Genomic DNA, 23,495 nt, shown 5'->3' on the forward strand with positions numbered 1-23,495 from the left:
TAGCGACCACCTAAAGTACCCCAACAACACCCCAACAACACCTGAACATTCTACTTACCCTAATAACACCATAGCAACCTGCCTCAACACCTGAACATTACATTATTACACTAGCAACCACCCTCAAACACCCTAACAACCAACAAGAACAATGTTAATATATTCTGAAAACAACCCTAGCAACCACCCAGAATGCCCCAACAACACCACAGCAACACCTGAACACTACTTACCCTAATAACACCCTATACGTCCGCTTAAATACCCCCAACAACCTGTTACCATCTTAGCAACCAGCCAGAAAACCATTATAATACCCTATCAACCACCAATAAACAACAACACCCTAACTTTCTACTTACCCTAATACCTTCTTAGGAATCTGCCTAAATACCCCCAACAACTTGTTACCACCCTAGCAACCTGCCTCAACACCTGAGAAATAATTTACTACCCTAGCAACCACCTAGAACACAGCTATTGTATTCTGACAACCACCTAAACACCCTAGCAACCATCTAGAATGCCCCAACAGCACCCTAGCAACACCGCAACACTCTACTTACACTAATAACACCATAGCAACCTGCTTAAATACCTCGCCAACCCAGAAAAACTATATTACACACCAGCAACCCCTTATAATACCCTAAAAACCTCCATGCAACCATACAGAGCTCACCCAACAATCCCAGCTACCACATACAGCATCCGAGCAACCACCCAGAACATGCCAACAAATTGCATTTAGTTTGTCTGACATGACTTTGTTTGTTTGACAGGAGTTATAACCAGCTCCCTGAAGTGAAGAAGAGGAGAGAGGAGGAAAAGAGGAAAAAAGAAGAGGAGAAACGAAAATTGGTATCTCGGACCAACAGACTGCGGGCAGAGCTCTTCAAAAAGGTGTTTATACAAATATATAGTTTATTAGAGTTAGTGGTGAGGGCTGATCTCAGATCAGCTGTGAAGTCCATCGATAATCATTATTGTGCTCTTTCTCTCTCTCTCCCTCTGTGTGTGGGATTGGATTTTTGAGTCGCCGTTAACTGGTTCAACAAATTAGATTAATTCTCCACATTAATCCTGAAAGTGAAGCTTTTCCAATACGGCGTGGCGAGGTGTTCGGTTATCTTAACAAAATTCCCCTAATTCAATCGGACCACGGGAGGACGCCTTCTCTAAACTCGTTCCGGCCCTTAAGCAGTAAGAATTGATTTTGGCCAATGCATTTTGTTCTCAAACATCTCTAAATATAGAGGGCTTCTAGAATGATGAATGGAGTGAAAATCTACACTTTTTTTCATCAGAAAACATGTACAGTTGAAGTCAGAATTATTAGCCCTCCTGAATTATTAGCCCCCTGTATATGTTTCCCCCAGGGGCGGACTGGGACTAAAAATCAGCCCTGGCATTGTAGCCACACCAGCCCACATTACCACACCGACACAGCCCCACCCACGGACACGCACATTCACTACTTATATTGGTGTATAGATGGTAAAATTATATAAGCAGTACCTTATTCAAGAGATATTTAAACATTTAATGTATGTGACTGAAACAAAAGCAACCCATTTATATATGCAATCATGTCATTCATTTTCTTTTCGGCTTAGTCCCTTTATTAATCTGGGAATCGCCAACTTATCCAGCATATGTTTTATACAGCGGATGCCCTCAAAGCTGCAACCCATTACTGGGTTACCCAATTCCCAATTGGCCTACCCAATTCACCTATAGCATGTGTTTGGACTTGTGAAGGAAAACAGAAGGAAATCCACGCGAACATGCAAACTCCACACAGAAACACCAACTGACCCAGATGAGGCTCAAACCAGCGACTTTCTTGCTGTGAGACGACAGCACTACCTACTGCGCCACTGCACTGCCCCCTTTCGAGACTAGTTCAGTTAATTTTATGTAATTGGCAATGTCTGACTTGACTGCCTTTACCTTTTTAAGGTCCATCTCTGACAATTAGCTTGTGTTGCACTCACTGTTTGTTTGACATTCTTGCCAAATTTTGATTATGTCTGCGTAACCTCAGATTGGGTCGGCCCATCTCGAAACCAGCCGGTTGTTGCTGATTGGGCCAATGCCTAACATTTACTATTATTCTTACTATTATCACCATCATCTTCATAATATTCACATCTCGCACGAGATAAAAGCTGCCTACATTTAAAAAACAATACATATGAAAAAATAAAAAATAGCTGACCGGCCCACATTTAAAAAAATGGTCCGGCCCTTCTGGCATTTGCCAGAATTGCCAGATGGCCAGTCCGCCCCTGGTTTCCCCTAATTTCTGTTTAACGTAAAGAAGATTTGTAAACATAATAGTTTTAATAACTTATTTCTAATAACTGATTTATTTTATCTTTGCCATGATGACCGTGAATAATATTTGACTAGATATTTTTCAAGACTCTTCTATACAGCTTCAAGTGACATTTATGCTGCATTTACACTGCAGATCTTGATGGTCAGTTATGATTTTGTGACTGTATCCGATGTTTTTGCTGACCTGCTTACATCATCTTTTAAAAGTGACTCGTATCTGATCGTCTTCATTTACACAGCACGTGGCTAAGGCGCAATGACCAGGAAAAACAGAGCAGGCGCTGACTAACAGCTGATAATTAAAGAGTGCTCTTTTCTCTATTCCTGTATGTAATCTGTGTTTAGCTTTTCACAAGCTGTTTTACTTTAGTTTATGACAGAAATGTTCTCATTTGTCCATCTTCTTTTGATATATAGGCTTTTTTTTTTTTTTTAAACCTTTAGACATCTTAATGTAATGTCCATGGCATGATTTATGCACTAGTTTTATATTGGTTTATATTGGTTACGTGGTGGACATCGCGCTCTCTTGCTCTCGTTAACATGCTTAAATGTTTGTGCTATATGACAATGTAAAAGCTGTTTAAGTCCTCGTGTATGAGATTTAAGGTTTGGGACTCTGCTGAAGTCTGTTCTGAAAAGTGTCAGACTTGACGTCATTCGCTACGGTTTTTAATGACTTGCGACTCGCATTGACAGGTGAAAATCCAATCTACCTGCTTACACTGCAGAAGCAAGGGCACAGAGTCGATTCACAACGGATACATTTCCACATATGAACAAGGCCTGAATGTGATTTGAGTAAATCGGAATCCATGTGATTTGTTCCTGCTTACACTTACATGGGCCATATCCGATCTGTGCCACATGGGGGAAAATGATCGTAATTGAGTCACTTGAACAGTGCCATGTAAATACAAGTGGTGCTCGCTGCAGAGCCATTTGGGCGAGCTGAGCTCCAGCGAGGGGGAGCTTGAGCTTGAGCTTCACCTTTTTTGCACTTCTTCTACGAGTGATGTCACTGGGGGTAGGGTTAGGGGTGGGGTTGGTGTACGCATTAAAACAGCTTACAGGAGGCAGAACGAGAGCTCATGCTCCCCCTCGCTGGAGCTCAGCTCTGCTCAAATGGCTTTGCAGCGAGCACCCTCTCTGTAAATACGGCCTTAAAGGCTTATCTAGGTTAACTAGACGAGTTAGGGAAGTTAGTCAAGTGAAGTGAAATTTTAGTCCATTGAGATTTAACTGTCAGAGATTTGAGTCAAAGTATTTGTAAAACATCTTTTTATCCATTAGAGTGTCGTCTGTGTAATTTTACTTTTATTTAAATTAAGAAATATGACTATACCTTACAGAAGTTAGCGTAGTTGCCAAGAAAAGTTTATATGCTTAAAAAAAATGTTAGAAAGCCCCAAATAATAAATTCATTGTCAATTTTAATGCAAATTTATTGTTAATGAAACTAAGGAAGTCAGGTTGACAACAGAGTTGAGAATCCAACATGCAGTTTTAATAAGATATTAAATATCGATATCGCAATATGTATATCTGCAATAGTCACATCGCAGATCTGCAATGTTGAGTTAAGATTATATACAGTTAGATTATATAAAGTCAGAACTATTAGCCCCCTGTTTATTTTATTTTTTTTTCCAAATTTCTGTTTAACAGAGATTTTTTTCAACACATTTCTAAACATAATAGTTTTAATAACTCATGTCTAATCACTGTTTTATTTTATCTTTGTCATGATGACAGACAGTAAATAATGTTTGACTAGATATTCTTCAAGACACTTCAATACAGCTTAAAGTGGCATTTAAAGGCTTAACTAGGTTAATCAGGTTAATCAGGCAAGTTAGGGTAATTATAGGCAAGTTATTGTATAACGATGGTTTGTTGTGTAGACTATCTAAAAAAAAAAAAAAAAAAATAGTTTAAAGGGGCTAATAATTTTGACCTTAAAATCGTTTTTTATAAAATGGAATGTTTTTATTCTAGCTGAAATAAAACAAATAATATTTTCTCCAAAAGAAAAAATATTATCAGACATATGAAAATTTCCTTGCTCTGTTAAACATCATTTGGGAAATATAAAAACAATTTAAGTGAATAATTCAGACTTTAACTATACACACACACACACACACACACACACACACACACACACACACACACACACACACACACACACACACACACAGCTGAAGTCATTATTAGCCCCCCTTTGAATTTTTTTCTTTTTTAAATATTTCCCGATTTACCTGGCAATCGATTGAAAATGAATATATTGTTTCTAAATAGGGCTATTTAATTAATTTGATGACATTGTATGTATATTGCAATATATATGTCGCAGAAACTTAAAATATCGCAATGTCTGAAAGTCAAAAAAATTTGTTTTAGCTCCTACATCACAAGTTTACGCATTTACATATTTAAACCACCAGATGTCGCTACAGAATCGAATATCAATGCATAATAGTCAAAAATCAAAAAATCACCACCACAGACTGTCTGAAACAGCCTTGATTCTTTCTAACATATTCATATGCACTTGTACAGCTTCATCATAAACTTAGATCACAGTAATAGTTAGTTATATTTTAATACGCAATTCTTAACTTAATAATTATACATATATTTTTATATTTGATGCTCTGCCATGATTAGGTACTTAAAAAAATAACATTCATGCATGATAGTGTGATAACGGCGCTGAGTGTGTATATTGTGCATGTGAAAGGCAAATAAGAGTGTGCGTGTGTGTGTGTGTATATATGTGTGTGTGTGTTTGTGCGTGTGTGTGTTATGCTCTCTGGTTAGCAGTGTTTTATAAAGAGCTTCATTGTGTTGTGTGTATGGAGCCACTGTTCACAGGAATGAACACCCGTCCACTGCTAATGATACCACAACACATGCACATGATAAAACACACACACACACACACATACACACACACACATACACACAGTCAGAACATTGCCATCCAGCATACAGTATGTGTGTCTGTCATGAGTCTGGACATCATTCCCCTGTTCTCCTCTGTTTCTCACTTGTTTTATATTGGCATCTCTTCAACACACATCACATTGACATTTACATCCCCTCTTGGAAAATAAAATCACGGCCTTGATTCACACCTGTACCGCATGCTTTTGGACTTGTGGGAGAAACCGGAGCACCCGGAGGAAACCCATACCAACGTGGGGAGAACATGCAAACTCCACACAGAAATGCCAACTGACCTAGCCAAGGCTCGAACCAGCAACCTTCTTGCTGTGAGGCGATTGTGCTTCTCACTGCGCTACTGTGCTGCCCAACAGTAAACATGTCAGGCTAAACGATTCTAATAAATTATTGATTATTATATTCTGCTGACTTTATTATTTAAAAAAACACGGATTTTTTTTTTTTTACAATTTAAAACGGCATCTTTGGAGCTATTTTCTGCTGGAGAAAAAAAATGTAAATAAAAAAATCTTACTCATACCTTAGGAACTGTATAGCAGAGAATTTTGATGGTTTTAAAACCTTGACTTTTCCAAACCACGATATATCTTGAACACGGTTATCGTCCCGTGCCTAGTCATATCGTCATTATTATTTTGTTCAGAAAAGAATTGTAAAGTCCTAAAATTAGTACACCCAAATTATTATGTTGGAGAAAATATTCAATTAAATACATTTTAATAAACTGGAAAAAAACAAGAGAAACATAAAAATATCAAATGTATTTATTAAAATTGTATTTTTAAAATGTAATTTAAATGAATTATCTTGCTTATTATTATTATTTTATTATTCATTCATTTTCCTTCGGCTTAGTTCCTTTATCAGAGGTCACCACAGCTGAATGAACTGCCAACTGCTACAGTTTAGGTTTTACATAGTGGATGCCCTGCCAGCTGCAACCCACTACTGGGAAATACCCATACACACTCATTCACACACATACACTATACGGCCATTTTAGTTTATTTAATTCACCTATAGCGCATGTGTTTGGACTGAAACCAGAGCACCCGGAGGAAACCCATGCCAACATGGGGGGAACATGCAAACTCTACACAGAAATACCGACTGTCCAAGCCAGGACTCGAACTACCTTCTTGCTGTGAGGTGACAGTGCTCACCACTGAGCCATCATGTCGCCCTGCATGTAAAGTGTCTGCTTGATTGGTTCAAATAGGTTTTATGCAAATATGAGTGAATTATTTGACATTAGGCATGACGGATATATTTGTGTAAAAATAAAGCAACACACTTATTCTGACCTGTACTTATTATTATTATTATTATTAAAGTAAATACGCTGTTACACTAAATTTGTTATTTAAAAGGATTGAAACGGTTTTTTTTTTAATTTTTTTTTTATATATATATAAATAAATATATATATATATATATATATTTTTTTTTTGCTGACAAATGGATAAAAGCTAAGAATAGAAGCATATTGTTTTATAAAGTCATTATTATTTTGTTCAGAAAATAATCAAAAAGTCCTCAAATTAGTACACCAAATTAATATGTTGGAGAAAACATTAAATAAAGTACATTTCAATAAACAGGAAAAAGCAAGACAAACATAAAAATATCAAAGGTAGCTGAAATTATGTAAATTGTATATTTTTAATTTAATTTAAATGAATTTTCTCATGTATTATTATTTTATTATTCATTTATTCATTTTCCTTCGGCTTAGTTCTTTTATGTATCAGAGGTTGCCACAGCGGAATGAACCACCAACTATTCCAGCATGTGTTTTATGCAGCAGATGCCCTTCCAGCTGCAACCCAGTATTGGGAAACACCCACACACTCTCACATTCACGCACATACACTATGGCCAATTTAGTTTATTCAATTCCCCTATAGAGCATGTGTTTGGACTGTCGAGGAAACCGGAGCACCCGGAGGAAACCCACGTCAAGACAGGGAGAACATGCAAACTCCACACAGAAATGCCTACTGGTCATTTTGCCATTTACTATTATTATTATTATTATTATTATCTTGAAATCTCTTAATTATTTAAATTAGAGGTGTCCACGCTCGGTCCTGGAGGGCCGATGTCCTGGAGAGTTAAGCTCCAACCCTAATCAAACACACTTAAACCAGCTAGTCAAGCTCTAATTTGGCATACTAGAAACTTCCAGGCAGGTGAGTTGAAGCAAGTACTAAAGTCAGCAGGACACTGTCTCTCCAGGACCGACTTCGGACACCGCTGATTTAAATGAATTATCTAAACTCTTATATTAATGAATATAATAAAACGGTTTTGTTTAAATGCACCATCAATAACTGTCTACATTCACTGAGAAATGCATAAAAATATACATAATGTATAAAAATATAAATATATAAAGAAACGGAGTCTTTCAACACTCACATGAGCCACAATAAAAGTTCATGCTACTTTAAATCCCTTTCTTAAAACTACAATGATTTTTCTTTGAAACTCTCTATGGGACAAAGGAATGACCCAGACATCTAGTATTAATTATGATGTGTTTCAACACAAACAGTCTGTCTGTCCAGCTCTCGCTGACCACAAATGATGAACGTTTGGAATAAAACTGACCAGAGGCTTTTCTTTCTTTTCTCTTTTCCAGAAACTTCTGGAGCAGATTTTGCAGAGGGGAGGAAATCACTGACACCGCCTTGCACTCGTGGTTTTTCTCACTCCACAGTTCTCATGTCAGTCCTTGAAAAATATGACATGACAAACGGTTATAAATGTGAAGGTATAGTTCCTCTCAGAATGAATGTGCCTTAAACATGAGCTGTGGCTCTGCAGTACATCTGTTCTCTCAATACATACTGTACCACGCTGCTCAAAAGTTACGCTTGTGCTCATCAAGACTGCTTTCATTTGATCAAAAACACAATAAAAAAACTAATATTATTTCATTCAATATGTTGTTTATATTTACACACACACACACACACACACACACACACACACACACACACACACACACACATATATATATATATATATATATATATATATATATATATATACACACACACACACACACACACACACACACACACACACACACAAAACAGTTCTGTCTGGATCTCGAATTTGATTGGCTGATAGCTGTGATATATTTTAGTAATATCAGCATCCGTACAGCCTCTTTACACTTTGTGTATTACTCCGCCCACATACAGCCAACAAATATTACTTCGGTTAGACAACAAATATATACTTTTGAGGCTTTTTTATTTGAGAATGTAGTTGTTTAAATTGCAACTATACAGTTTATTTGCAAGAATAGTGCCTATTTAATATTTACATTTTCTGAGAGCTCGTCGGTGGCCAAATACGATTGACGTTATCTATCCACAAGATGGCGCCAGAACCGCATAATAAGCCCTTGCTCAGTGTGTTCTCTTGAGCACGAATAAAAAGCTGAAAGCTGAAGCCTCATGGTTTTTAAGGTGGATCGGATAGTCAATATGAAGCTGAGAATAAGAAGCTGGATTCAGCCTTGTCCCTCCGTATCGCAAACACAACAGCAGTCTGGTGAGAAATCTCTGTAGACGGGTGGCATTTCATGTCATGTTCAGCCTTTACACAGGATTCTGTCTCCCTAAAATCCAGGTAAACTACCTTGATGACTACACAACATCTAAATAATGTCAAAAACGTGTCAAAAATTCTTAAAATGTGAGCAAAATTTGCTGTTTTGTCATCACCTTAAGGGGGTCACACACCAGAAGCTCTGCTTCACATTACACTATAGAGAATCGTTCAAATACTAGCTCTAAAGTGACGTTGGTAACGGTTTCTGCTGTTCTGACGTCAGCTGCAGATGTGAATTAATGACGGAAGAAAGTAGTCCCTAATACAAAAGGGTTTTTCACTCTATGTGTTTGATTTTTTCTTTTATGTACAAGATTGTGGGGTCGAACTATTGTATAAACGCAATATCACACTCGCAGCAGTGTACTATGGTTGTATATCAACACTGGTGGGGTGCCAAGGCACTCTGCATGCAGCCTCCTGCCAACGCACGCCTCCCACCAGTGCTGATATACAGCACAGTGATATTGCTCATATATATATATATATATATATCAGGGGTGTAACGGTTCACAAAAATAAAAAAAAAATTGGAATAAGGCTGCAACATTAACAAATGTGGAAAAAGTGAAGATAGATAGATAGATAGATAGATAGATAGATAGATAGATAGATAGATAGATAGATAGATAGATAGATAGATAGATAGATAGATAGATAGATAGACTGATGGATGGATACGTTATTGGAATGTTTTCAGTATGTATTAGCATTTTTATAGTGTAAATTAGCATAAAATGTCTCATGCTGTCATGTAGGGAAAAGTTACTACACGCCAACAGGTCACAGGTCTACAATAAGAGAGATGATTAAATAATATATTAATGATGATAATGATTAAAAATACATGGAAGTTATGAAAGTCAAGTATCTCAGGAATCTGGTGCTAGTTTCAGTGTCTTTGTGTTGCCTTCTTTGAGAATGCTGGAGAACTGACTACAATTGCTTAATTGAGTTTGATTAGGTTAATTAGAGCTCAACATTAGGCTACGTTGAGATATGGTTGCGGCCCATTGAGGACCCCTGCTGGTCACATGGAATAATGCAGAATTAAAGGCATAATCTAAAAATAAACCGATCATCATCGTAAGTCTAATTTAGCTTTATACTTATTGTTATCGGGGTGTAACAATGTGCTCCAGCAAAATAAAAGATACATTTTGATTTTACTTTTCAACCCAATATTTTGGTTTGTCCATATTGAACCCAATGCTTGGTTACAACAACCCAGCATTTTTAGAGTGTAAGCTGCTCAAGAACCACAGGCCATGATTTTGGACTAGAGGGGAGTTTTCTGGCTCCTCAGAGAAGCTGCTGTATCTACGGAGCGTTCCCTCTCTCTGTAATCCTACATAATGTACGAGAGACGGGACATAAAAGAGCACATTACGGCTCACTAAAAGCCTGAAACCCAAAGAACTGAGACATTTTCAGATCATGGAGGCTCTGATCAAGCTCTCAGGCTTCAGTCGCACTCATTATGACATCAGTAGCCTTTCTCTGTCCGTGTCTCCCGGAGCCATTAGCCGGAGCAGAAGGAATTTGACCCCATCTGAACAGGAATGCATTGCTAATGGAGCTGTGTGCTCGCGCAGGGTGAAAGAGGCTTTTGTCCTCTCAATGAATGAGCCAAGACTGTCCCACATGTGCCTGCCGGGATAGGACATGACTGAGCAATAGAGTTACAAACCCTAAAGCCTTCCCAGCGGGCACCTTGATGTCAGAATTACATCAAATTGATATGACGTCAAAAATAAAGTGTCAAAATATTAGAATCGATTTGATGTCCAAACTTTGACATCTATTTGACATCCACATATTGATGCTTGTCTGACCACAATTGAATAATTGTATTGATTTTTTTTATTCATCTGAAAGCTTCAAATTACGAAGTTACACTGATTTTGTCTTTCTAAAATCCTTGTAAACTACCTTAATGTCAAAACAACATCTAATTGATGTCAAAAATTCAAATCAATTAGATGTAAAAATTTTGAAGTCTATTTGACATCCTCATAGCGATGTACTTTTGAGCACTAAAATAATGACACCATAAATGTTATAATAAAGGAAAAGTTGCATTTATCTGAAAGTTTCGATTCCAAATGATGAATTTACACTAGATTTTGTCTTCTTAAAATCCATATAAACTACCTTGATGTCAAAACAACATCTAATTAATGTCAAAAAAATCAAAAATTCTAAGCTATTTGAAGTCAATTTTAATGTCTATTTGACATTTACATATCGATGCAGTTTTGACCACTAAAATAATGACGCCATAATTGTTATATAGGAAAAGTTGCATTCCAAATTATGAATTTACACAGGATTTTGTCTCCCTAAAATCCAGGTAAACTACCTTGATGACTAAACAACATCTAAATAATGTCAAAAACGTGTCAAAAACTCTAATCAATTTGATGTCCAAAATTGACGTCTATATGACATCCTCATAGCGATGTACTTTTGAGCACTAAAAATAAAGACATCGTAAATGTTATAATAAAGGAAAAGTTGCATTTATCTGAAAGTTTCGATTCCAAATGATAAATTTACACTAGATTTTGTCTTCTTAAAATTAAAGTAAACTACTTTGATGTCTAAATAACATCTAATTGACATAAAAAAAATTTAATCAATGTAATGTCCAAAATTTGACGTCTATTTGACATCCACAAATCGATGCACTTTTGACCATTAAAATAATGACACAAAAAGTTTTACAATATAAGAAATGTTTAATTCATCTGAAAGCTTTAATGTCACATAATGAATTTACACTGGATTTTGTCTCTATAAAATCCATGTAAAGTACCTTGATGTCAAAACAGTATGTAATTAATGTCAAAAAAAGTGTTGAAAATTCGAATCTATTGGTCAATTTTGACGTCCATTTGACATCCACATATTGATGCACTTTTGACCACTAAAAATAATGACACAAAAATTGTTATTATACTAGAAAAGTTGTGATTATCTGAAATCTTCAGTTCCACATTATGAATTTACACTAGATTTTGTTTTCATAAAATCCTTGTAAACTACCTTGATGTCAAAAACAACTTTTAACTGACATTAAAAAATTCTCATCAATTTGATGTGCAAATTTTGACGTCTATTTGACATCCTCATAGCGATGTACTTTTGAGCACTCAAATAATGACATCGTAAATGTTATAATAAAGGAAAAGTTGCATTTATCTGAAAGTTTCGATTCCAAATGATCAATTTACACTAGATTTTGTCTTCATAAAATCCATGTAAACTACCTTGATGTCAAAACAACATCTAATTAATGTCAAAAACATCAAAAATTCTAAGCTATTTGAAGTCAATTTTAATGTCTATTTGACATTTACATGTCGATGCAGTTTTGACCACTAAAATAATGACACCATAATTGTTATGTAGGAAAAGTTGCATTCCAAATTATGAGTTTACACTAAATTTTGTCTCTCTAAAATCCAGGTAAACTACCTTGATGACTAAACAACATCTAAATAATGTCAAAAACATGTAAAAAAATTCTAATCAATTTGATGTCCAAACTCTGACGTCTATTTGACATCCACATAGCGATGTACTTTTGACTTCTAAAATAATGACACAAAAATATTAGAATATAATAAATGCTTAATCTGAAAGCTTCAATTTCAAATTATGAATTTACACTCGATTTTTTCCTCCCTAAAATCCATGTAAACTACCTTGATGTCAAAACCACATCTAATTAATGTAAAAAAAAAAAAAGTTCTGCAATGATAAGTTAAAAAAACATTGTAAATCTGATAAGTTATTGTAGTGGCGGCACAGTGGCTCCGCTGAGCCTGTTAGCACTGTCGCCTCACAGCAAGAAAGTCGCTGGTTTAATCCCAGCTGGGCTATTTGGTGTTTCTGTGCGGAGTTTGCATGTTCTCCCCATGTTGGCGTGGATTTCCTCCAGGTGCTCCGTTTTGCCCCACAGTCCAAATCCATGCTCTATATGGGAATTTGATCAAATAAATGAAGTTTCACAAACTAATTTCGAGAGGAGCACGTGATATGATTGACTGCAGCTGGCCACTCATCTACACTCAATGGCTAGCCAATCGGATCGCTCCAAACTCACTATAAATAACATAGCTAAGATCTACTCCCTTATCTTCGTTTTCCGAAGAAACCCCCCATCCACCCCTTCTCCTCCTTTCCTCTTTTGCCGAGAGGAGCTCTCGAGAACACCTGACCTCGTACTCCCCTCACATGCTTTATGGACCTGGCGGGAGCCCTGGGCTCAACTATCTTCGAGCTCAGGGTTCTCTCCCGGGACAGCATGCCAAACCTGCTAACTTGCTAACAAGTTGTCAAACAGTATCTAAGTGTGAACTCGAAATTGACCATAGTGTATGTGTGTAAACGTGTGTATGGGTGTTTTTCAGCATTGGGTTGTGTGTGAAACCAGTCTGATCTCACGAGAAAACGTAAGTATTTTACGTTTTGTTAGTTTAGTGGCTAATTTGTACGAATTTGAGTTCAGTCGTACGAAATTGTACAATTTTAAAAAGGAGGCGTGGCACCTAACCCCACCCCTAAACCCAACGGTCATTGGGGGATGAGCAAATCGTACTAAATTGTACGAATTAGATCGTACAAATTCATACGAATTAGCTACTTAATCAAAAAGTTTCGAATTACCATAAGAATGTGTTGTTAAAACATATTCTAAAATAGTTGGCGGTTCATTCCGCTATGGCAACCTCTGATAAAAAAGAGACTGAGCCGAAGGAAAATGAATGAATGGATGAATGAATAATGTAGTAGTATAAACTGTCTGGTTTTGCAAAAAAAAACGTTCAGGGTTGATGAAACGTCTGATGAATTGTCTAATGTCACCGGCCACTGACGGGTTTGGCGAAGAAGTACAATTTAGGCCCTGCAGTCTACTGCTACAGTTAATATCAGGTAACAAACGTTTTATTTTTTGGATTTGGGTTTAATAACCCCAGTTCATGGCGAAACACACAAATCTCTCGCTCCTACATGTGACGTACGGAGAAACGGTGCAGGTTAAACTCAAGACCGGGTCCTGCTCGAACAGCGGCCCTCAGGAGTCTCCATTTACATGCCAGTGCTGACAGTACAGCTTTATGCTTCGAAAAATAAGTTTTATACCTTCTTGTTTTCCCGCTAAACTTCACCACAAATCTTCAAGCAGGTTTTGCCTTCTAGGCCAACTAAATTTAGCATCCTTTCTTAACGTCGTCAGGAATATTGATGTGTTTTTGCAAGAGGCTTTTCTCAGTATTCTGGGCTGTGGATTTGATACTAATAAATATGACAGGATCCTAAATAACAGGAAATCGAATACATTTGGGCTGGATGGATGGATGGATCTCGCTCTTGAGAAACTTCTTCTGGCCTCGGATGAAGAGACTCGATGAATCATACAATGGAAACTGACCTAGAACCAGTGTGAACCGCGTAAACCCATAAATCGCGTACTCTTGCTGAGAATTATTGGGATCTTTAGATACAGAGAGGGGTTTTACGAACTTTTCAAAATGACATGCTGAATGAGGAATAGGATATCTCAAAGGCCTCCGTGAAACCTGAAACCCCGTTGTCTGGGATTGTAAAGTCTGTTCTGTTAGTTTGGACTCCGTCACCCCTGCAGAAACTGGGCTGTATCTGCATGTCAGGCGGATTCAGGTGATGGATCGTGCTGTGTTTTACCTCAGCACAGGTGAGAGCATGTGAATGAAGTTTACAGGACATGTATATGATGTGACCCGCTTTACCACTGCGGTCCATCTGAAGATCATTTCACAGCTAAAGACAGACGATTCACAGACCTGCAGACACCAGATCATCTCAGGCCTCTGAATGATGTCTGTCTCCTTCAAATATATAAATAAATAAACCAATATTAGGGCCATTCTACCAAACCTGAGTCTTTTTTGGCTTCTTATTAAGATAATGACTTCATATCAATGAAGAGATGCATTGTAGGATTACGGTTCACTGCTGGAAACCCTGCTGCCAGTATTTTACTATTAAATTAATAAAATCTACACTGTAAAATTGCCAGAGTTAAAATCGTGGATCTATCTATCTATCTATCTATCTATCTATCTATCTATCTATCTATCTATCTATCTATCTATCTATCTATCTATCTATCTCCATCCATCCATCCATCCATCTTTTAAATCACACAGAATGAGTTTTAAGAAAATAAAACTGTCCACACTTTCTTGTGAAGGTTGGGTTTAAGGGTAGGGTGGGGTTAGGACAATACAAAATACAGTTTGTACAGTATAAATACAATAGAAACCTACAGTTGAAGTAAGAATTATTAGTCCCCCTTTAAATTTGTTTTTCTTTTCTAAATATTTCTTAAATGATGTTTAACAGAGCAAAGAAGTTTTCACAGTATGTCTGATAAAAAAAAATTTCTACTGGAAAAAGTCTTATTTGTTTTATTTTGGCTAGAATAAAAGCAATTTTTAATTTTTTGAAAGCCATTTTAAGGTCAAAATTATTAAGCAATTTTTTTTTCGATAGTCTACAGAACAAACCATCATTATACAATAACTTGCCTAAGTACCCTAACCTGCCTAGTTACCCTAATTAACCTAGTTAAGCCTTTAAATGTCACTTTAAGCTGTATAGAAGTGTCTTGATAAACATCTAGTCAAATATTATTTACTGTCATCATGGCAAAGATAAAATAAATCAGTTATTAAAAACGAGTTATTAAAACTAATATGTTTAGAAATGTGTTGAAAAAAATCTGCTCTCCGTTAAACAGAAATTGAGGAATAAAACAAACAGGGGGGCTAATAATTCTGACTTCAACTGTAATGTCCCCACAATTCACAAAAACCAACATGTGCTCTTTAATGTGCTGGAAAACATGTAGAATGTTCATAAATAACTTCTTTTAAAATGAAAAAAGTGGCCTGTTTCAGCACGGCCTGTGAGCAATTCGAGAAAAGAAAAAACTCCTGGTGGACAATGACATATGCTGAGTTCTCTTATTCTGGCTTCTTCTTTCCCTCTGAGTCACTCGTGCCTAAATATTTCATTAAACTGTTCTCGGAGAAAAGCTAATCGCTGTCTAAATGTGGGTTCGTCGTTGAAGTCTGTTTCTTTTTTCCAGCTACAGGACAGGTTTTTGAGACGAGGATGTGCTTCTAATGGATTTCTGCAGTCCCTTGAAGATCCAATCCCGTCTGAGCTTTTGAAATCAGTGAAAATGCAAGAACAGGATGATGAAATCACACAGTATTTTGTTCTTTCAGAATAAGTCCGCACAGCAAACGCTGAAGCTGTTGTTGTTATTGTTCTTAAACCTCTCCTGCATGTGCAGATTTGCAAATTGCATGCTCGTTGTGTGTTTCGGCTGTTGAATAATGCACTTTTTCATCATGCATGCGGTTATGCTGCTGCGCTTCAGGAAATCAAAGCTGGCTCTCAGTATTGGATCAGCATGAAAAATACTCAACTCCAACCGTGCCATAAACATTTGCATTATTCAGTTATTTCTATAATGTCGCCATTAGAGTTAAGAAGCATGACTTTAATGACTCCAAAAGGAAAATGTCACCAAAAACAACCCAATCTGTCACGATCGGGGTTGGGGAAAAAGGAGCGAGGACCCAAGTGCAGAGTAATTAAAGAGCCCATATTATGGGTTTTTGAAAATTCCCCTCCATGTAGTGTGTAACACAGCTTTAAGTGAAGTGAAGTATCCAGCTAAGGCTTAAATCTGTAAGAATACAGTGTTTAAAACGGTTGATTCATCTATAAAAGAGTCGACTCATAGTGATTCAAACGAGTCGCCTTGATACCGACTCATTAGGTGTTTCGCCATGACGTACGAACGAAACCAAGTTATTCACGTGCACGCGCAAACCCGGGAGATTTCAAACCTGAGGCCCCGCCCTCTGACGCAGAAACCCAGACACACACACACACCCACAAACACACGCACACCCACAAACACACACACACAAACATGCCGGTCGATTGAAGTAACACTGCAGATGGATATTATATTGAGTCTCTACCCAAAGATGAAACATCAGCATTATAACCAAGCAGTTGGAAACTTCTGGAAGCTACATGCTACAAAGAATACTTCATCTGAGTTTGTTAAAGGAAGGATCAGTAAAGAGTAACTGATGGACGTCAGGATGGGTTTCTTCCATTTCTCAAGTGTAAGTACGTGCGGTTAAAGTTGTTGCCTCGTTTACTCTAGCTTGCAAATGTATTTAGTTGTGATTTGTTACTTGTAACCGCGAGTACTGTATCAGGTTAACTGGATATATTATCTTATCGCGTGCAAAGTCACGTTAAAAACGCGACGCGTGCTGTTTGTTTATGGAGCTCCGTGCTAGAGTTCTGCTCCCGCGATTTATTCGGAAATTTATTCCCGCGCCGCAGAAATCTGGCGCGGGGACAGCCGCGGGAATAAATTTCCGAATAAATCGCGGGAGCGGTCGGTAACGGGTTTAATTTGGGACGGGAGCGGGCTGTCTAGCAATATCACGGATATTGCTATGCGAATTAGAAAGAGAGAGTCTGCGTGGTGCTTGTGTGTGTGTTAGTGCGCACGCGCACGTATGAGAGAGAGCGAGAGAGAGAGAGAGCGAACGAACGAACGAGCTTTGTGTGCTTTGTGCTGTGTGTGTGTGTTTATACAGACATCTTGGCTGTCTGGACTGTATACTGGGTGATTTTTGGTTGTGTTCTCCGCTCTAGCGGGAACGGGCGCGGCGGGCAGAAAACGGAGCGGGTTCTCAGGCTAAAACCTGGCGGGTGCGGGCGGAAGCGGGAGCGTTGTCATCCGGAGGTGTGTGTGTGTTTTTGTGTGTGTGTGGTATGGCGAGTACACGACTGTCTCCTTCGTTCGGTTATTCGTGGCACTATCCACTCGCCATAGTGTGGCAGCTAAAATCCACGTCTATACTATCGAGCGTGTATGAACTGTGATTACTTTTTAAATTGCTGATTAGCTATTGGCCATTTCCCTCTCTGACTGAAGGCAGTCGACCAATCGCGACAGACTGTCATCGGTCCAATCAGCGCAGATTAGCTCCGCGCTAAGGAGGGGTTTGGGAACAAATGAATCACTGGACGATTCATACGGGAGTTGCTGGGATAATTAGGTAAAAATAAATGCAGATTATAAGACCATGAAAGTGTTTTTTGACCTTGCATGCATATTAGACTGTTGTTGGAGACCCTTACAACCAGGATATGACCCTATTTCATGTATAATATGGGCTCTTTAAGTATTTATTTATAATGAAATAAAATAAAAGGCAAAATAAACAACCCAGAGGGGGAAAACACTAATAAAACAAATAAACAATCAAAACAAACTAGGATGGAGAGGCGGGCAGGGATCAGGACTGGAGCAAGGCAACAAGACAAGGCTATGAACGATGACATACAGTGACACACAAAGACGAATTGGCACAGGACAGCGGACATGAGGGGATTATAAACTGTAGTAAATTAACACACAAACAGATGAACATAATTAACTAATAATGGGTTAATAAGGTGGGCGGGACTAGACAATAGACGGGAGAGCACATGACACAGAGACAACACAAGCCATGTGCTTACATAAAACAAGACTAGAACACGTAGCCAATGAGAGAACTCATTAACCACGCGATCACAATAACAGGACAAGACTGAAGCACGCGGCCACAATGTAAACACATGGCCACATGCTTGGACAACACAAATAGACGCAAGACACGAGCACACGATAGATCAACACCTTACCGTGCGCTCACATATATGCAACGCTCATGTTTCATCTCAGCGTCAACCAAAACTGAAACCAACTAACTAGCGGGTAGCGCTGTCGCATCACAGCAAGAAGGTCACTGCTTCGAGCCTCAGCTGGGTCATTTCTGTGTGGAGTTTGCATGTTCTCCCCGATATAGATGAACTGAATAAACTAACACTGTGTAAAACATATGCTGGATAAGTTGGTGGTTTATTCTGCTGTGGCGACCCCTGATGAATAAAGGGACTAAGTCAAAAAGAAAATGAATGAATGAATAGTGTTCATCAGAAGATAGAAAGCCATAAAGGTTTAAAACAACTTGAGTGTGAGTAAATGGTGAGTAAATTTCATTTTTGGGCGAACTGTCCCTTTACTGTCACCGTCCCGCCACCGTGTTTAAATACATCTATAAATATATTAAGTTTAGATCCTTTTTTTGCAATTAAATCCCAATCTAATCATGACAAACTATATATGGTTGGAAAGCTCTATTTGACTTCATTTGATTTTCCTTTAGCTTAGTCCCTTTTTTATCAGGGGTTGCCACAGCGGAATGAACCACCAACTTATCCAGCATACTGTATGTTTTACGCAGCGGATGCCCTTCCAGCCACAACTCAGCAATGGGAAACACCCATATACTCTTACATTCTCACACTATGGCCAATTAAGTTTCTTCAGTTCACCTATAGACATGTCTTTGGATTGTGGGGGAAACCGGAGCACCCAGAGGAAACTCACACAAACACTGGGAGAACATGCAGACTACACACAGAAACGTCAACTGACCCAGCCGGGACTCGAACCAGTGACCTTCTTGCTGTGAGGCGAGAGTGCTAACCACTGAACCACCACGGAAAGGTCTATATGAATACATGTTTTAGCACTGTTTATTTGTGATGTAGGAAGAGTATTAAAGCACATTTACTGCCACCCTACAACCTGTGGGACTCCACTTTTAAAGACACACTCACAAACATCCCTTCCCTTGTTTCCTGCGGGGAATCCCCATCACAGTTTTAAAGTGTGTTCCACACCTTCAAGTGAACGAAGGTAGCTTACATGGACATACCCTTGATCCCTAGATTTTGACCAAGAGAGCGAGTTGGGGTGGATTCCATTCTGAAGGACTCATCCCTATGCCCTAATCTCTTTGAAGGGTCCCTCTGAAGGGCTTAGAGTATATGTAGGTATGAACTTTTATAAATTGAGCGCTGAATGTGACACCATACAGGCAGGGCCGGAGCAAGCTGAACTGCCGCTCTAGGCAAAGGATGGTCACGCCGCCCTCAAACCTAAAGTGAAACCGCCCTAGACGCGGCTATAACTGAGGCGCGCGTGGCGAGGGTACTTTAGGGGACGCCACCCTCTCTATTCTGCTGCGCTAGACGCGGATATAACTGAGGCGCGGGTGGCGAGTGTAGTTTTGGGGACGCCACCCTCTCTATTCTGCCACGCTAGAGGCGGATATAACTGAGGCGCGGGTGGCGAGGGTAGTTTCGGGGACGCTGCTCTCTCTATTCTGCCACCCTAGACGCGGATGAGGGCGCGGGTGGTGAGGGTAGTTTCGGGGACGCCGCCCTCTCTATTCTGTCGCCTTAAGCGGCTGCCTAGGTCGCCTCTATGGAAGGGCCGGCCCTGCATACAGGTTCCCTGCTCAAACGATAGTTTCCATCAGTAGGATTTTTCACAATTCTTCATTCCAAATGGCCTTTTGAAATGGGCAGTTTTGATCACTTCGGTTTGGATTGACAAATAAAGGTGGCGGCCATGATTTTTTCACTCAATGTATCCCGTTTGGAAAGCTCCATTGATTTCATATGGTCACTCTAGCACCTATATGTCCAAGAATGAAATACGATAGTGTTGTCACAAGTGTAAGTGCTCAAGTGTTTGGGGCATTCAGATGTTCACCAGCAGTGGACACTTGTGTGACGCAATCAATGACGTACGTCCGAGGGCTTAAAAAATTGGACTGGCATACAGCCTAGGTCCCGTGAAGTGCTTTGAGATGTGCATTTTCTCTTCATAATTTCAATTTAAAAAATGAAGAGAGGGTGAGCATAAAATAGCTCCTCTTCCTTAAAAACAGTCAATTAGTGGCTGTTTCTCAATATGCGTTCTTCAGCGGTCTTGCGTCCTCGTGTTCTCGTGCAACGTCATCATCAGCAGCCTAAGTTCAGTTCCAATACTCGAGACCGCAAGTACAGAGGACGCGTGAAACTTCCCGGATGTGATCTTGATATTGAGGACGCACCGATGCAGACTTGAGCACCGTCCTCGCTCTGGAAGTCCCAGAAGTCATTGCGACTGGAGGTGGGAAGCGCAGCATTTTATTTAGATTTATTATTAAAGTTCAGAGATATCACTTATTTACCTCAGGACTTTCCCTAAATGAAACGGTGAAAGTAAACATTAACATGAACATCTTAATAAAGGAATAAACACATTAAGGGTGTTTGTTTGCTGAATTTCGTATTACAATGTGTTTTATTTATATTGTGCAGAGTATATTTATAATGTTTTTATGCAAAGTATATATTTTGAAGAGGGGGCTAAACAATAAATCGTTGTATGAGTGCTGTAATGTTTAAATAATTTCCATTTAAAACGCGTGAAGGTCATGTGACCATCAGGAAGAACGCAGCATCCCATTTCTCAAAGGACTCGTTCTCTGCCCTCGCGGTCTCCTGAGTTCGTTCTTCTGAGGACACCTGGCAAGACCAGTCTCCACAAGAACGCAAGTCAGTTCTTTGCGTTCTTGGAATTGAGAAACAGCCATAGTGTATTTTATCACCAATCTGGCAGTGAGAGTGATTGAGCTCAAGTGCATCAAATTAAAAGCAAAGGAGAAGTCTTAAACGGGGCGGGGCATGTCAGATACTAGTGAGCATATGATTGGTCACGATTTGAGAAACTAGTATGAGGTGACGTCAAAAAAACATTGATCCGTTAAGGCAGATGTGATGAACTACAAGCTTTGGATGTTTACATCAGTTTTATTTCTTCTAAACGAAATGTTGTCACTGTTTTGGATTACACAAGTATATAGATATCCTTAGAACTAAATGATTTTCAAAGCTATACTGATTCTAATTTTAGTTTTATTTTAATTAATATTCACGGGTCTATAGTGATTAGTCAGAGAGAGTAGAGGGCTTTAAAGAACCAGTTTTAAACATAAAATGCAAATAAACCTATTATTCGCAAAATCGTTTCGTTCTTTACTTGTTAGATCGTGTTTTTCAGCACTCATCAAAAATCTGAAACGTCAAAATCTCAGCGCTCTCTCTCACTCTCTCGCGCGCACACACACGCGCGCACGAGGCTGCTTGAGTGCACGCGGTGGTGCGCTCCTGGAGAGCTGATGTGCGGCGCGCGCGTCCGAACGCTGCTGCTCTGAGAGTCTCTCAGGTTTCAGGAAGTGTCGGATTTGCTCTATATTATGGTCGTGCAGCCGTGATCCGCGGTGATCATCCTTCTGGATCTCCGCTCGGGCACCATGTCCACCCGGTACAGCCCGATGTGTGTGCTCCTTCCCGCGGTCTGCGCGCGCGTTGTGTCCGTGCTGACGCTCTGCTGCCTCGGGAGATTGTTTACAGCCGGTAAGACACATTTCGCTGTTATTAAGACTTTGTATACGCTTACAACTTTCACATGACTGTGTGGACACCACTTAAAGGGATAGTACACACAAAAAATTAATATTCTGTCACAGCTTTTACTTGTTCCAAATCATGCTCTACTTTCTTGAGGTAAAGTTGGTTTTATGTCCACACATTCGTTCAGTGACAACTTGTGACACGGTCTCTCTATATTGTTTACCACGCTACTTTATATATTGGGTCTGAAATCGCATGTAAACATGACTTTGTGACTATTTAATTGACTATGAACAATGTTGTAGATAGTCATTGGCTGCTAAAATTATTTAAAATATGCGAATAATACTTTTCTGAAAATGCAATTAAGTTGACTCAATTGACTTTCTTCTGATGGGCACTCAAGAGTGTAATTTGAAGTTTGCTGAAAACATATAACCATTGACTTCTGTTGTTTTTTTCCTACTATGGAAGTCAATATTCTTCAGCTTTCTTCAAAATATTTTCTTTAGTGTTCAACAGAAGAAAGAAACTCAACCCCTTAAGGATTTTAGTGTGATCTATCCGTTTAAAACAACCCGTGCTGCCATTGAGGTAAAGTTGGTTTTATTTTTAGACTTTCTCCTTAATTTAATTAATATAAATATAGTATATTCTACTTAATATAATTTCAGAAAAGTATTATTAGCAAATTCTGAACATTATCAGCCAATGACTGTCAATATATGACACTGTTCACAGTCAATTAAATCGTGCTGATGTTGTTTTCAAGTCATGTTTACATGCGATTTCAGACCGAAATATTCAAAGTAGCGTAATAAACAATATATAGACTGAGTTACAAGTTGTCATTATTCAAAAATAAACTAATGTAAGGATATAAAACCAAATTTATCTCGATGCACACTAAAGAAGATATTTTAAAGTTTGCTGAAAGCATGTAGCTATGTCCTTCATTTGTTTTTCCTATATGGAGGTCAATGGTTATACCTTGAATATTTTGGTCTGAGATTATATGACTTGAAAAAAACATCAGCACTATTTAGTTGACTGTGAACAGTGTCATACTTTGATAGTCATTGGCTGCTAATATAATTAACCTATTCAAAATTTGCTAATAGTACTTTTCTGAAATTATATTCAGGAGAATATATTATAATTAT

General features: G+C 38.5%; 2 protein-coding genes across 21 annotated transcripts in view; both read left to right on the top strand.

Moving 5' to 3' along the window:
• si:ch211-232h12.2 overlaps positions 1-8,248 on the top strand; it is a 50,670-nt gene extending 42,422 nt beyond the window's left edge. For all 19 annotated transcript variants that reach the window (XR_012388216.1, XR_012388218.1, XR_012388211.1 and 16 more), the window contains 2 exons: positions 783-903; positions 7,958-8,248. Coding sequence is in view for 10 of the 19 variants with exons in the window: in XM_073918916.1 (XP_073775017.1) it covers positions 783-903; positions 7,958-7,999 (163 nt within the window). In the remaining 9 variants the exon portion in view is untranslated. The remainder of the gene's footprint in view (positions 1-782; positions 904-7,957) is intronic.
• Positions 8,249-22,198: 13,950 nt separating this feature from the next.
• adam12a (ADAM metallopeptidase domain 12a) overlaps positions 22,199-23,495 on the top strand; it is a 251,967-nt gene continuing 250,670 nt past the window's right edge. For both annotated transcript variants that reach the window (XM_073918906.1, XM_073918907.1), the window contains exon 1: positions 22,199-22,335. In XM_073918906.1, coding sequence (XP_073775007.1) covers positions 22,233-22,335 — 103 coding nt within the window. In that variant the 5' untranslated portion in view covers positions 22,199-22,232. The remainder of the gene's footprint in view (positions 22,336-23,495) is intronic.

The sequence above is a fragment of the Danio rerio genome, chromosome 12 (genome assembly GCF_049306965.1).
Source record: "Danio rerio strain Tuebingen ecotype United States chromosome 12, GRCz12tu, whole genome shotgun sequence".
NCBI lineage: Eukaryota > Metazoa > Chordata > Actinopteri > Cypriniformes > Danionidae > Danio > Danio rerio.